The 14302-nt window shown below is 39.4% G+C and overlaps 1 protein-coding gene across 1 annotated transcript in view; it reads left to right on the top strand.

The window, feature by feature from the left end:
- Positions 1-249: 249 nt before the first annotated feature.
- LOC147309836 (protein Niban 1-like) overlaps positions 250-14302 on the top strand; it is a 29735-nt gene continuing 15682 nt past the window's right edge. The window contains exon 1 of the mRNA XM_086269556.1: positions 250-414. Coding sequence (XP_086125682.1) covers positions 360-414 — 55 coding nt within the window. The 5' untranslated portion in view covers positions 250-359. The remainder of the gene's footprint in view (positions 415-14302) is intronic.

Here is a 14302-nt window from a genome sequence, read left to right as displayed (position 1 = left end):
ATTGTCCCTTTCTAAGTTTGATGTTTGAAGTAAATATTTTACATTCTACCCTCTTGTCTCCTTGTCTAGATAGAGCACTCCTGAATCCAAAGGGTCAGTTACATTAATATTATTTGTTTATTCATTATTAGTCGTTTGATGAACCGAACTGAATAGAGCTTTTTACAGCTGTGATTCAACAAGTCACGGTGGATGATTAGGGAGACCACAGGCGCTATTGGGGCTGGCCTAAGTGGCGGAGCGTCACTGAATGACACACTGGCAGGAGGAGGAGGAGAGCACGCCCTGCTAGCTGATGTGACGGTGTAAGTACCTGAGTGCAGAACACTACCTGCGGATCGTCTCCTGTCAGAAGCATCATGGGGGGTTCCGCGTCCAGCCTGTTGGATGAAAACAAATCCAAGTACATTAAAGGTAAAAAAAAAATTAAATAACCGAGAAAGTTTGAGGTTGAAATTTTGGTATGCGTTGGGTGAGCGACGCAACGAGGGCGCAGCGCACTCCTCAGCGCGTTTCATTGAGCACCGATGAAGAGAGTGGGCTGTTTCTGTCGGGTTTAGAGCGACGTTTCACATCACTGTGTTTTGGAGTCGAGGCGCTTGAAGCTGTTAGTTTGCGCATAAATATAAGAAGCGCGATTTTAATTTGAATTGTAATGCCAGTTTGAGCTTTTTTTTACGTGAAGTTAGAGTGGGAAACAGTTCCCGTCGATTTTCCAGAGAGCCGAGTATCAGGCTACTCGCAAAGCTGTCCGTCTGGTTATGCCTGGTTATCTTTAACCAGGCATTTTGTCCCTCTCCCAATAAGCTCTCTGGAGGGGGGGCGGGGGACACTTTACATGTATTTTTCATGGCAAAAACATTAGTTCATGCATTTATCACTTCCGCCTGGTTAGTCTGGGGGGCTCATGGAGGTCACTCCAGTATTTCCAGTACTGCTAGGAAAAAGGAAAATCAGAGAGATCGAACTTTCTTTCTTTTTTCTCTCTTTCTTTTGGGCGTGTCCAGGGGTGTGGACTAATGTTACCTGTCTTTTATTGTGTGTATGCGTGCACAGCAGACAGGTGCACATGTGGTGATGTGTGTTGCGTAAATAGTGAAATCTGATTTGAAGGCAATCCTTCATGCAGCATCTTCTCTCATGCTTTCTTCATCATACAGGCTGCTGTAGGGAGGTTTTTTTTTTTTTTTTTTTTTTTTTTTTTTATTAAAGCGAATCTGAGCTTCATAATTCAAGTTTTTTTAACCACAAATATGGTTTATTTCAGAGGGACTGGTACTTATAGTGCTTTTCAAAGCCAACTGAGCAGTTTCAGAGTGCTTTTTAGAATAGCTTTGTTCGCTTAGTCACACACACATTCATACAGCCCTTTATTCCATGAGTAAGTGCCTTGTCTCACACACACTTAAATGAATACACTCAGGGCAAGTTGGACTTTTCTTTCCCACTTCAACATGCAATGTGGGGAGTCGGCTATTAAATCAGCCCCACTCTATTTCCTGATTAACAGGCATACCAGAAGACACCATGCTGTGACAAAATTTGGACTGATTTTGGACCTGATACCAGTTTGCAGTACTCAGCTGTAAAATGGGTTCAACTGGGGCAGTCTGTGTTTATTTTTGTTGCCGTTCTTAATAATATCAGAGTGGAAATGCTCTGTATGTTAGGAAGCCAGTGTTCAGACCTTCATTTAATGACATCCCCTGGGAACTTTCTATCTTCTGGAGTTTATGCTTATGGTCTGTACAAGCTGTTTGTACACTCAGTCTCGGGGTGAAGCGTGTGCTTTCACGTTTGCCTTGTCAGATTTTCCTGGCTGCTACTGAGGGGAGGCTTAAAACAGTCAAGATCAGTGACACTCTAGATCTATTTCTCATGGCCAGAGCATTCTTGTCTATCGTTATGTAGCTGTGAAATGTGTGTACAGGGTGGAGCGTGGCAATTTGGTGAGTAGTTTCCAAGGTTGGGTTAGATGAAGTGATCCTACTGCAGTACATAGTGTATGATTCATAAGCTGACAAAGGTCCAGTTTTGATGGAGCTCCGTCCCTTGACACTCACTAGCAGTTTTTCTGACTGATGTAATTTGACCTTTTTCTGACTGTGTCTGAACATATTTCTAACTCTGACTATATCATTCTCCAAAGCGATGTCTTCTTGTTGTTAAACTGTTAGCAGAGGGCTGTGTTGCTTGGTGCTGCATGTTAACACATTGGAGTTATAAAAAGGGGAGTAGAGAAGGAATATGGGATACCACCCCCCACCCGCCCCTCAGAAAAACCCCAGACCTTACATCCCACATACCCCAGATTCACACAGGATAAAGGGGGCTTGAATGTTTGATTCATGGTGTGTTGTCATTCAGTTCCAGTTTGGTTTGGTGTCATTATTCTCCAGGTTATTAAGCTTAAATTATTACAGTGGCCTTAGAAATATCAAATGTTTAGCATTGAAATGAATTCAGTTTTATGTTTATTTTTGGGGGGGGGCGAAGCAATCTTTCGTTATTTATTTTTTTTGTAGTGTTAATCAGACTTGAAAATATGAGTTGATCAGCTGCAGATGAATCTGTTTTGAAGAAAAGTTGTGCCACGTTCCACACTCTTGCAACCTGTTATTTTTAACGATATGCTGCTTTTCCTAGTCTTGTGTTTACAAAATTGATTCTCTTTGAATTTGTGTTTTCTGACAGTTGACCAAGATACAACCTCTAAAGCTGAAAAAACAAGCAAATGCAGAGGCAAAAATTATAGGTCATCTAGGCCCTGCATTGATTCACAGTTGTCCCAGGAGTCTGCTAGGCTTCATCCAATACTTTGAGCCATTATACTATAAGGCAGAGACAAATCTCTTGAAAAATCCTGAATACAAATGTATAGGAAAATTCCATTACATCAAATATCTCGCCTACTTACGTTCATGTACAAGCATAGTCTGCAGCTCTCTGATGCAATCACATTGGTGCGTAAATTTGTGCATAGTAATTGTAACCAGCATGGAAGAAAATCTCTCCAGACCTCATTTTGGGGAAAAGTCATTGAACTTAAGCCTTTATTTAATTAGGGACCTACTAAAAACTGAAAACTGCATCTACTAGGAGTCTGAGGGGTAGTTTTGTGGACTTCATAATACACTGCAAGTGTTAATATTTCCAAGCATTACAGTGCTTAGATGTAAATTTACCTGTAATTCTCTCTATAGTAAAAGATTTCAGGGTTAACATTGTCATAGGCTACCATATGCTTCACTTGAGCTTAGGGCAGAGGGTCTGCAAGAAACTTGGAGCATCAGAAACTTTGCTTCCTGCATTCTGATTGCTGGCATTGCTTTCAAAAAATGATCAACTTTTCACATCTAACATTACTGCTGCTGTGTCAGGAGACATGCAGGTAGGGGTGGGCGATATAAACGATAGAAACGATATAAATTTGGCCAACGATAGAGATTTTGACTATACCGCTCTATCGCGATAGCGCATGTTGATGATGTCATCAAGCTGTGCCTGTTTTGGTCGAAAGCATTGCAGCGGCTACAACCATTATCATCTGCAAATTATGCCGGGCGTCAGTCACAGCAAGAGAGATGAAGCACTTTTGAAATATGGGGAAAGCCAAAAACTGAGCTTATATATCGTGATATATATCGTTACCGCACGTTCTTCAAATTATATCGCGATATGGATTTTAGGCCATATCGCCCAGCCCTACATGCAGGGATATTTACTTGACAGTTCTGTCTGATATCAGGCTGCTTTTGTGTCTTTTCATTATGACAGTTATCAGCTTTTTCAGTTTTTCATGCTGATTATAAATATAGTTGAATTTATCAATCTTTGCACTTTAACAGATGAGATATATTTCAGTGAAATAGCTGCTAATTTTCAAGGCTCTCTGCACATTCTGACACATAAAGTGGGTTGCACCTGTTAATCTTTGAATTCAGGTGTTTTCAGACCCATTGCCACAAATGTATACAATCGAGCACGTAGACATGCAGCCTGCCTAGCGTTTCTGAAAGAGTGGATCATTCTGAAGAGCTCACTAAATTAGAGCACGGTACTGTAATACCCAACCAGACATTTCACGGGCCACTGTAAGTGGTATTACTGCCTAATGGAAGCAATTAGGAACCACAGCAACTCTTTCACGAAGTCGCTGACCACGTAATGTTACAGAGCAGGACTGTCGAGTGCTGAGGCACATGCACCGGTAGGTTCATGGTGTGGGTTTTTATTGCCAAGCAGCTCCTGGAGGTGTAATGTGTAGGTGGCCCAATATTTTTGTCCATATACTGTAGCTGTGTATGTGTGTGTGTGTTGTTGTTGTTCCTTCCTCAGCAACAAACCTAAACTTGAAAAACGTAGTCCTCAGTGATGATCAAACTGCCTGTATATGAACTACACCAGAGGAGAGGCTGTGTTGCTGTGTCTGAGAGCACAAAAGCTGATATGTCTGTATGTGTGTTTGAATGAACTCATAAATCTGAGAGAGAAAATGAGCCATTGTTAAAGAAAACAAACTCTCCCCTCTTAATTCCTAAGTAAACTTTAAAAGATGTTTTTAGATATTTCATTTACACACTCTCCCTCTTTTTAGTTGGTGATTATATGCATGTGGTCTAAATGTCAAAGATTTCCCTTTATCCTCTTAAATCTACTTCTTTTGGCTTGAACACGTGTTGCTGGTGTGAAGGTTACAGACTAAGGTAACTGCAACATTTTGTATTCACTTGTAAGTAATGGTCAAGCAGTTTTCAGCAGTTCCCCACACTTACTTAGGAGGTTATTAAGATATGCTTTAATTTGTGTTTTCTGAAGTGTCGGTATTTACTTAATCAGCAAAATATGTCATTTGGCCAAATGTTGGCGAATAATCATATATGTAACAAATAATTCGGGACTTTATATTAGCTGTAATAAAAGTTTATTGTGGCAGTTAAGGGGGCTTTCATTGCTGTAGTGTTGTGGAGAGTCTGTTTTTGCTGTAAGCCTGCCATCCTTCATGCTGTGTCACTCTGCCTCCAGCTGCCATTACACAATCCCTCAGATATTCAGAGAGCTGAGAGAAACTGTGGGACTTTTCCACCCTTTGGATCTGAATGCACTGCTCTGTACAAAGAGAGGAAACTGCTGCTGCTCAGGCTCTCAGCTGGAAACCCACCTGTTGTTTACTCCGAACAACTGACCAACAACTAACTACTGTTTTCATAGTTTGGATTGTTTCCACCAAATGACCTTGGAACACTATATATGATTTGACATTATATGCTGGTTGATACACAGCCTCTGATCATCAAGTGAATAAAAACTAAAAGCACAAAGTCTAAGGAGCTTGGAAAGAAAAAAGCATCTGGGCTTCCTTAAGTTCCTTGAAGACGTTTCACGTCTCATCCAAGAAGCTTCTTCAGTTCTAGAGTCAAATGGTGGAGAGTCCCAGATTTAAGCCCTGTGGGAGTTTCCCTCCAAGAGCGACAATGGTCCTCCTATTGATCCTCTACTTAATCACACGAGCCAAGGCGTGGAAACGGGTGTAGGTCGAAGCCTTCTTTGGGTTGTACTCTTTAGATTTCGAGGGTGGGACGTCTTTCACTATAAAAACTGTCTCTTGGTTACTTACTCAACATTAGTCATGAGTGAGGATCCTCAACATGAATCCACCCTGCATCTACTGATGAAGATGTGTATAGAGTTTGCATTGGTGCTGCTTCTGCTCATTTAAATCTCAAATGAGCACTGTGGCCTGTACATGAAAGATGGCGATGGCACAGGTGATTCTGAGCTCCACATTCTGACGTCTCAACTTTAGCAGATGCTGTGGTTTTGGAGCTGGAGGTCAACACAAGCTTGTTAGCTGATGGTTATCTGATAACACCAACAAGCTTGTTAAATGACCTTCATTCATAAACTACTTGTTTATTCTTTCCACAAGTTTATGTGTGATACTTAATAATAGTAATAATAAACAGCGACAGTGTATATTTATATATTACTTTTCAATCAGGGAAGTTGAAGCACAGACAGAAGTTAATATTTTGTCGATGAAGTTGCAAGGGAAGTCTGTTTAAGGCTGTTGTGAGTGTAAACATAAGGACTGTGGACAAAAGACCTTTATTTTTTACTTATGTAATCAAGGCACGATGGCATGCAACTGTTAAACTGGCTCTACAAGCCATGAAACTTGCTGAAATGCAGTTGTTCAAGAAGAGCTTATGATGAGTGTCAGCCATCTGTAGCAATTTCTCAGGTTATGTAAGCCTGATAGAGAGAACATCTCTAATGAGAGTGGCATTTCTTAGTGCAGCAAAACCTTTCAGCTATGGGTGGAATGGTTGGCACTAACTGTTGCTGCCATGTTTAATTTTATTGGTAACTTTATCTGACAGCACCTGAACGACTACGTTTCTCAAATAATTCTTAAACCACAGGGATTCCAAAGCTTCTCTGCTGCACATTAAAATATTATTAATGTGGCTCCCAAGGAGACTATTATTTCTTACAAATGACCAATGAAGTATTTTCTGTCATTAATTTATTTAAGTTAATTAGCTTTTGTAAACATGCAAATGCTTTTATATTTTCCATTGTTCTACAAAAACAGGCAATGAGCAAACCAGTTATGCTCATGAATTATATTCATACAGTTGTACATTTCAGCCATTATAGCCTGATACTTCTGACAGCTCTACATGCAGCGGTGAAATGTACAGTACAAGTTGACGTACTGCACTGTGTTGCTGTGGCGTATTTTCATTTCTCTGTGTGTGTTCTCACAATACTTGTATTTCTGTCAAAGACACCCACACGCATGCGCTCGTGCCGTCTTCCTCTCCACTCACTCTGCCTTTGTCTCTATGGGCCATTGTTTTTTTTCTGCCTTTCAGCGAGTTACTGTTTCAGGTATTTCCTGACTTGCCAAACCTTCAGTGCAGACACTGGACTTCAATTTAGTGTTATTCCTCTTAGCACAATGCTCCCAGTATTTACTATTAACTATACTTGTTTCTTAAACCTGTTTACTGAAGTCTGACTTGGTAAAAGCCATGTGCTGTAACTACAAACTTGATGCTTGTCCATTTGCTCATGTGGGTTTACATGTTTACATGAATGCATGTAAAAGCATGCATGACATGAGCCGACATGTTAATGTTTCAACATTTGTTGTCCTGGAAGAACTTTGGGATTTTTCCACTAGACGGTAAACCGTAAACCTGGTATCTAAATGAACCTCTCTCCAACTTTACCTCTGAAAGACCTTCTTTCTGGCATTCTCCTCTTATACACTGTCATGTCATCATAATAACAATCCCAGTAATCGTCTCAGAGGTCATGTTCAAGGTTCTAAAAACCATTTTAAAAACATGTAAAAAATCATACATCTAGGGATGCACCATTCAGTTTTTTTCCACTTAGGACGCCATACAGATAACCTGGCTGTGAGTGTATACTGAGTACAAATCTAGAGATGACCAGTAGATTTCCCTGATTGCTCATCAGATACCATGTTTTTAAAAAAAAGACAAGTTTTCACTGAATCTTTTGAGGATGGAATGCTTTATGTGCCAAACAGAATAAAGCACATCTGTAAAGTTACAGCATGTGTTGCATTGTCATTGGAATTTACATGTATTCAGTCGCTGGTACAGAAACTGTATAAATGTTTTTATGCCTCGTCCTATCGATGCCTCACAAAATAACAAGTGGAAGGCCTAAAACATATCTATAGCAGTTGAATAGTATCTTAACCCACATCTTTAAGTAACAGGAAAAGTCATAAGACCTTAAAGATGTATTTGGCCCTTCAGTCGATACATCTTCTGTTTGCCGAAATGTCATCAAAAATGATCTTAATCAAAGGGTTGCTTTCAAAAAGGCATTCCTAAAGAAGGAAAATAGAGAAAACTTGGATTCCCAACAGGAACGGAAGTGTACAAGTATATCAAAATAGTACTTTTTCTTTGATGCTGTATTTGCAATATTACTGAAAAATATATACATCATGATTGTTAAAACATATATTTTGTAAAATACTTTTTCTTTTATTTATATAAAACTGCTCACTACCAAACACTTGCTTCTGTGCAGTCAGACTATGGACAGCTTTCTGGTCTGGTAATGTGAAGTTTGTACCATACAGGGGCCCTTCAGTTTATTTTGGCGAGCCACAAAACTATTTTCATGTTGCCTCACTTATAAAACAGACTTTTGCCATAAAAGACTGCAGGAAAAGTTTTTACTCTGGCTCAGGATGTCTCATTTTTAGTCTTTTTCTTTTGAGTTTACTTGTTGCTGCAGAAACAGACTCAGAAAATATTCAAAGAATTTCAAGAGAGGACATTTCTGAACAGTTGCATTAACTTGGAAGCATCTGCATGAAACTGAATGAATAATCTAGTCCATGATTATCCTGTGACATGAAGTGGAAGTGGAAGAGCAGGTCTCTCCTGTGAAACTAGGACTTGCAGTTGAAATCCTGCAACACTCCCCTGCACATACTCATAGTTCACATACCAAGATATTGTTCAGGTAAGAAACTGGGCACCTGCCTATACTGCATTGCAGTGACTGTTGTCTACATTCCTTTTGGGTTGTAGTGTTCCCTGATGTTTGTTTGTTTGTTTGTTGTTGTTGTTTTTGAGCTAGTAAGTGAATTCCTTTGCACACAATTAAAGATTATTCCGTTCATAATGGTTGTTTTACTTATAGGATAATCCAGATTATAGACTTAGGTGAGATCCTTTGGGTTTCATATTCTTGTTAACATGCAACAAGTGTAAGTGGTGTAACGCACAACACCTACTGCACTGCACCTGTTCACATATTTCATTGCAGTGTCATCAGTTTCTACCGAGTCTGACAACAGAAACACATTTGTGCTTTTGTGTGTCACCTTTAATAAACACACAAATCAAAAATGGCCTGAGCTTGTCTTTCCATCAGCAAACAGAAGAGTCATTAGTAAAAGAAATGGCTTCATTAAGAAGACGGTTGGATTTGCTGGAGTCATGAACCTTTTAAGTATATTTCAATGTCTGCAAGAAATCTCACAGAAAGCTGTAACGGGTACCTGAAACCAGCATAGGCTTGCAGACATGGAATAATTCCTGAGATGGATGGATTACTACTGAATACAAAGATACTGATACAGGCTGAATCTATAATACAGTAGATTTGAGTTTTGACTTATGACTTATGTGACCAAATGTAGGTGCATTTGGTTTTTAATTGTGATTCGACAGCCTGTTCTCACTCCCGAGGTGTAATATAATGATGATTTGTCAAGTCCCGAGGGGATCCTGAGGAACGCGAAAGGTGACCTTCCACATTCTTATGCTATGCGCCATCTTATGTTATGGAAGGAATCCAGTAGAATGACGCTCCTGGGGTAATACACTTTCCGGACATGTATTTCAGCTTTAACCCTAAGCTTATCCCTAAGCTTAACCAGCACTTTAATGACGTTAGTGTTTTCCAAAGCAATTTAAGTAAAACGAACGTACATGTGTAGATTCATTCCAAACGGTTTCCTAATTCTTCCGATCTCGTATATAGGGACGTGTTGGGTGCCCGGAAGCATAATATACAGGCGATTTGTCACCTAGCGTAAAATGTTGCGCTGTGGGAGTGAGAACATGTTGTTTGAACATGCATTTGTATTATATTGCATTAGGATGGCATTGAGAGGAGGAACTGCTGCTATTTTCCTTTTCTCACCGATGCAGAAACTGTTCATTTTGATTCTTTATAGTAATTCTTATACTGTAGATGGAGTTTTTTTGTTTGTTTTTCTACTTCAGAGAGTTTTCTGGGTGTTGGATGAGGCCTGGACCCCTCCTCTACATATAGGTACTCTATCCTAAAGGGTCACTATACCCAAAAGTAATTTTGTTAACATTTGATTGCCTGTAAAAGGAAAAAAAAAAAACTAGTCATGGGAGTTAGTAGTGAACATAAGTTAAACGAGCTCACACTAATAAATTAGATCTGTTAACCCTACACAGAAAAGACCGGTATTAAAAGAAATGCATTCTGAATGTATTCTGACAACAAGCATGGGATGACAGAGGACTAAAATACACGGCGGAGTAATCAGGAAACGGGAAACGGAAGGGAAACACAGCTGGGACTAATCAGGCAGGACGAGACAAGGGAAGCAAAACTGAATGCATTGACTTAAGACACGGACCTTCAAAGTAAAACAGGAACACACCGACTTAACTTACAGACCCAGACTCAGAGACACAAGCTGACACGATACTGAGGGAACATAAAGACGGGGATGACTAGACAGGAAACGTGGAACCAGGACGGGCACAGAGAAAACATGAGGACAGAGACTGAACGCAGAACAGGGAATGTCAAAACAAAACAAGCACATGACAGACACAGACATGGAGAACAGAGGAAGCACGGGAACCAAAGCCTAAGAACTAGAAATTCTCCAGAAACATAACAAGAATTAATCCGACACATAAGATGATATTAATCAAAACATATACCCTTTATACCAGTGTTTGGCCTTCTTGAAGCCCCTATTCAAGTTAGCTCTCGATAGGTCTCACGTATAATACGATGCAAAAATGCTAATTTTAGCTCTGGGTACATTTTAGTAATGTTATCTTGCATCTGGTTTAAAAGTCCAACATTTTCCCTGTCAGCTGTAGACAGCCCATGGCTATAACATTTTTAGCCCCAGTATCTCCAGGTATGCAGTTACCTCTGTTTGTCACTCACTATCATTGTCTCTTCTATTTATCACATGGCTTGTTAGCTCCTCCCTTTCTTTATCAGGGCTGGATCAGGTGACCCTGAATCCTGCATTGAATCATTAGTTATTATAAATCTTTGGCTCTGTGCTACAAAGCAAGTACAGCATACATGCCTATGGTATGTTGTTGTTGTCAGGATTCACTTACCCTAACATTGTCCACATAAAGATGGTTATCAGCTTGTTAAGGTAAACCCAGGTTTTCCCTTACATGTTCACATAAAAAGGATTGTGTCGTCAGAATCTAGCCAATCTAAAAGGGGCATTTCGTGGATCACGTGACTCTTCTTTAAGGCAGATGGATTCCTCTGAGTGCCACGTACTCCAAACAGAGACATTATCAAATGATAATAAAATAGTGAATAAAAAGCAGATCTGTAGGTAGATTGTGGTTAAATTAATTAAATGGTTGAACAAGTATTCTTGGTGTGTGTTCTTTGTTCTAGTAGCTATAATTCCAGCAGTGTAAAAGGCTTAACAGTAGACTGAAATAAAGTAGAACAATTTTCTAATCATTTTCTAAATCACTTAATTACCGTGGCAATGTGATAAGTGCATTTCCTTCAGTAAGGGACAGCTTAACAATAACAGACTCTATGAACTTAAAACACGACATTCAGTAAGCTAAAGGAATCGCTCTCTCTGTCAGTCAGTTTCCTTGTCCCGCTAATCAGTCTTTCTCAAAGTCCTTGTATCTCTCTCTCTGACTCTTCTGCTATCTGTTATCCAAAGCATCGTTAGCATCATGTAGCACACCATGTGGCTGAATTGTTTCTCTGTAAGAGCGACACACACATATCTGTTCCCAGGATAACGTTGGGAGAAATGTATAAAAAGGCCCAACAGGATTGCTCTGACAAGCACTCACATAGACGTTCACCGAGAGTGAAAATAAATGCATTAGAACTCGCTCCTCTGTGTGTCTCACGTCATAAGGGAATTTTTGTGACAGCTAACCACACTGTGTCAATAATTTTTTTTGTTTTGTATTTTAGAGCAATAAGTTGAAAGTTGATTGAAAGGAAGCCCAGCTAAGCTACATGCTAACACTAGCAAACTTGCTAGCAGCAGTCATAAATTGTACAGGCGTAACACATGGACACACGTCTGAATCAGAATTTTCCTAAACAAAAAGATACATCCTGTCTTGGAAAGGATGTATCATACAGCAAGCCATGACCTTAGTTGTTATCATGTATTTATTTATTTATTTAAATCAGTGATTTATGAAAAGGTGCTAAAGGCACCTTTCTGTGTTTGCATGATCACTTAACCTGAAAAAGAGGATACATTAACCAAATAGTGGCTGCAGACATTTTGCATAAACAGCAGCAGATTTGAGCTGAAGGTTCACAGACACTTAGCTCAGTCTCGTCAGAGACGATTTGAGATAACCTTGTGAAGAGGCTCCACTGAGACTACGAAAATAACTTTTTATTTTTTATTGTTAAATGTATTCTAACAGAAAGCTTAGAGAGCTGGCAGCCAGAATAAGTGTGCCTGTAAGTGTGTATATATAAGTTAGTAGGGGTATTTCCTGGAGGTGGGAATCACCATACATCCCACGATACGATATTATCACAATACTTAATGCACAATACGATATTATTGCAATTTTAAAAAATATTTTGCGATATTCAGATTCTGTACATAAAGGTAAACTTTATCAATATTCATTTTATCTAATATCAAAGTCTCGCACTCAGTCTTTCTCTCATTTCAGTCAGTTTTATTGTTGACAAACTGAACGGTTTGTATTACAGTCTAGTCCAACTTAACTGAATGCAACCATCTGGTACAATTATAGCTATTCTGAACTATGCAATTTATGAAAACTATGCAGCCCATTCAGCAACTGAAGAATTTGAAAGTAAATTAAAACAAAATATAATTTTGCGTTAAATAAAAAAGTTTTAAACTTAATTAAAATAAAACATGTCTTAAATTAAAATAAGTAAACTGTCATGTTTATTGCTGCCAAAAAAAAAGTTAAACACATTTGGACAGTGAAGGAATGTCAGGATTCTTGCTCAGAAAAAGGATCAACATGCTCTGAAGTCAGAGCACAAAAACCTTTTTGTAACAAAATATCGATTTCTGCTGTCCCTGTATCGATACATCATTAGCAAACAAAATATCGCGATACTACACAGTATTGATTTTTTCCACCACCCCTAGTATTTCCTTGTAGCTGCAGTGCAGAGGATCCCCGCCCACACACATCTGCATCAATAAGGTGAAACCAGCTACTAAATGATTCACAGCTTATGTTTTAGTACTTAGTGACACAATAATCCATTAAAACACCATTCACCTTTGTTTTATTCACTACATACATGAACTTCTCTGAGGTCTTCCTGTTTTCCATCTTCAACATTTTGTCCAGTATATCCACTATCCCTTGTATGCACATGTCCAAATCATCTCACCTTTTCCTCTATGTTCTCTTGAAGCAGAACAGCCAGCAGTTTACATCATTACATCATCGTCTGTCTTTGCCGTGATGGAAAGTGTCTGGCCATGTAAACTGTTTTACAGAAAGGAATTTTACTCAACTTTAGATCAAGGGTATTTAAATGTTTCATAGTTGTTGTCTTCATCTTTCGGCTGCTCCTTTTAGGCATTGCCACAGTGGATGATTTTCCTCAATCTCACCATATTGCTAGCATCCTGTTCTGTCACACCAACCGTTTTCCATGTCCTCCTCCACTACATCCTCCTTATCAGTACCTAGTGACACAATAGTCCATTAAAACACACTCCATTATCCTTTATTTTATGCACAACATACGTGAACTTCTCTGAAGTCTTCATTCTCGATGTATTCTTCTGTCATAAATGACCGTGACATTCATTTCCACCCACTCCTCACCTTGCTTGTACTCTTTTCTGCACGTCTCTTGCGGACTGTCTGTTGCTTTGAATGGTTGACCACACGTTTACCTTACACTTGCCTTCCTGTCATGCACACATATATTGTGCTCCATACTCTCACTACAAATCACAGTGTGTACTGCAAGTCGTCCATATAGACCTGTCCATCACCACTGCAAGCAAGAATGGGCTCAGAGCCTGATACTTGATGTTATCCCAACCCACCTGTCACTCCTAGTGCACACTGGGTGGAATTTTGTCCCACTCTTCCTTCAGGCTTCCTTAGAACTCACTAGCCTTCACCTTTGCCACCTTTCTCTTTCCCTTTCTCCTAGCTTCCGAGTACTTCTGACTATGACTATGACAAACTACTACTACGCCACTTTTTCTTTGTTCTTTTCCTTCCTCAATCCACAATTAGGTCTTGTTGTCCCCTTAAAGGTTTTTAACCCTCAGTTTGGATGCTAGCACAGTTTTAGCTGATTGTGAGTCAGTATCAAGTAGATAATTTGACATGGGTTGAATTGAAATGTTCCATAAACCATTATGAAATTACAGCCATTAGTTTATATGCTGTAGCCAGTACATGAAGGCCATTAAGGCTGCTATACTATATTATTTCCCATTATGATTCCAATAAGAGTCTGTGAAAAATGCATAAAT

The sequence above is a fragment of the Aulonocara sp. 'chitande type north' Nkhata Bay genome, linkage group LG17 (genome assembly GCF_057382095.1).
Source record: "Aulonocara sp. 'chitande type north' Nkhata Bay isolate Kocher_YH1m ecotype deep benthic linkage group LG17, A_spYH_male_GT1.1, whole genome shotgun sequence".
In the NCBI taxonomy this organism is placed as follows: domain Eukaryota; kingdom Metazoa; phylum Chordata; class Actinopteri; order Cichliformes; family Cichlidae; genus Aulonocara; species Aulonocara sp. 'chitande type north' Nkhata Bay.
Note: the sequence above shows the minus strand (reverse complement) of the source record. Positions and strands in the feature narration are given on the sequence as shown.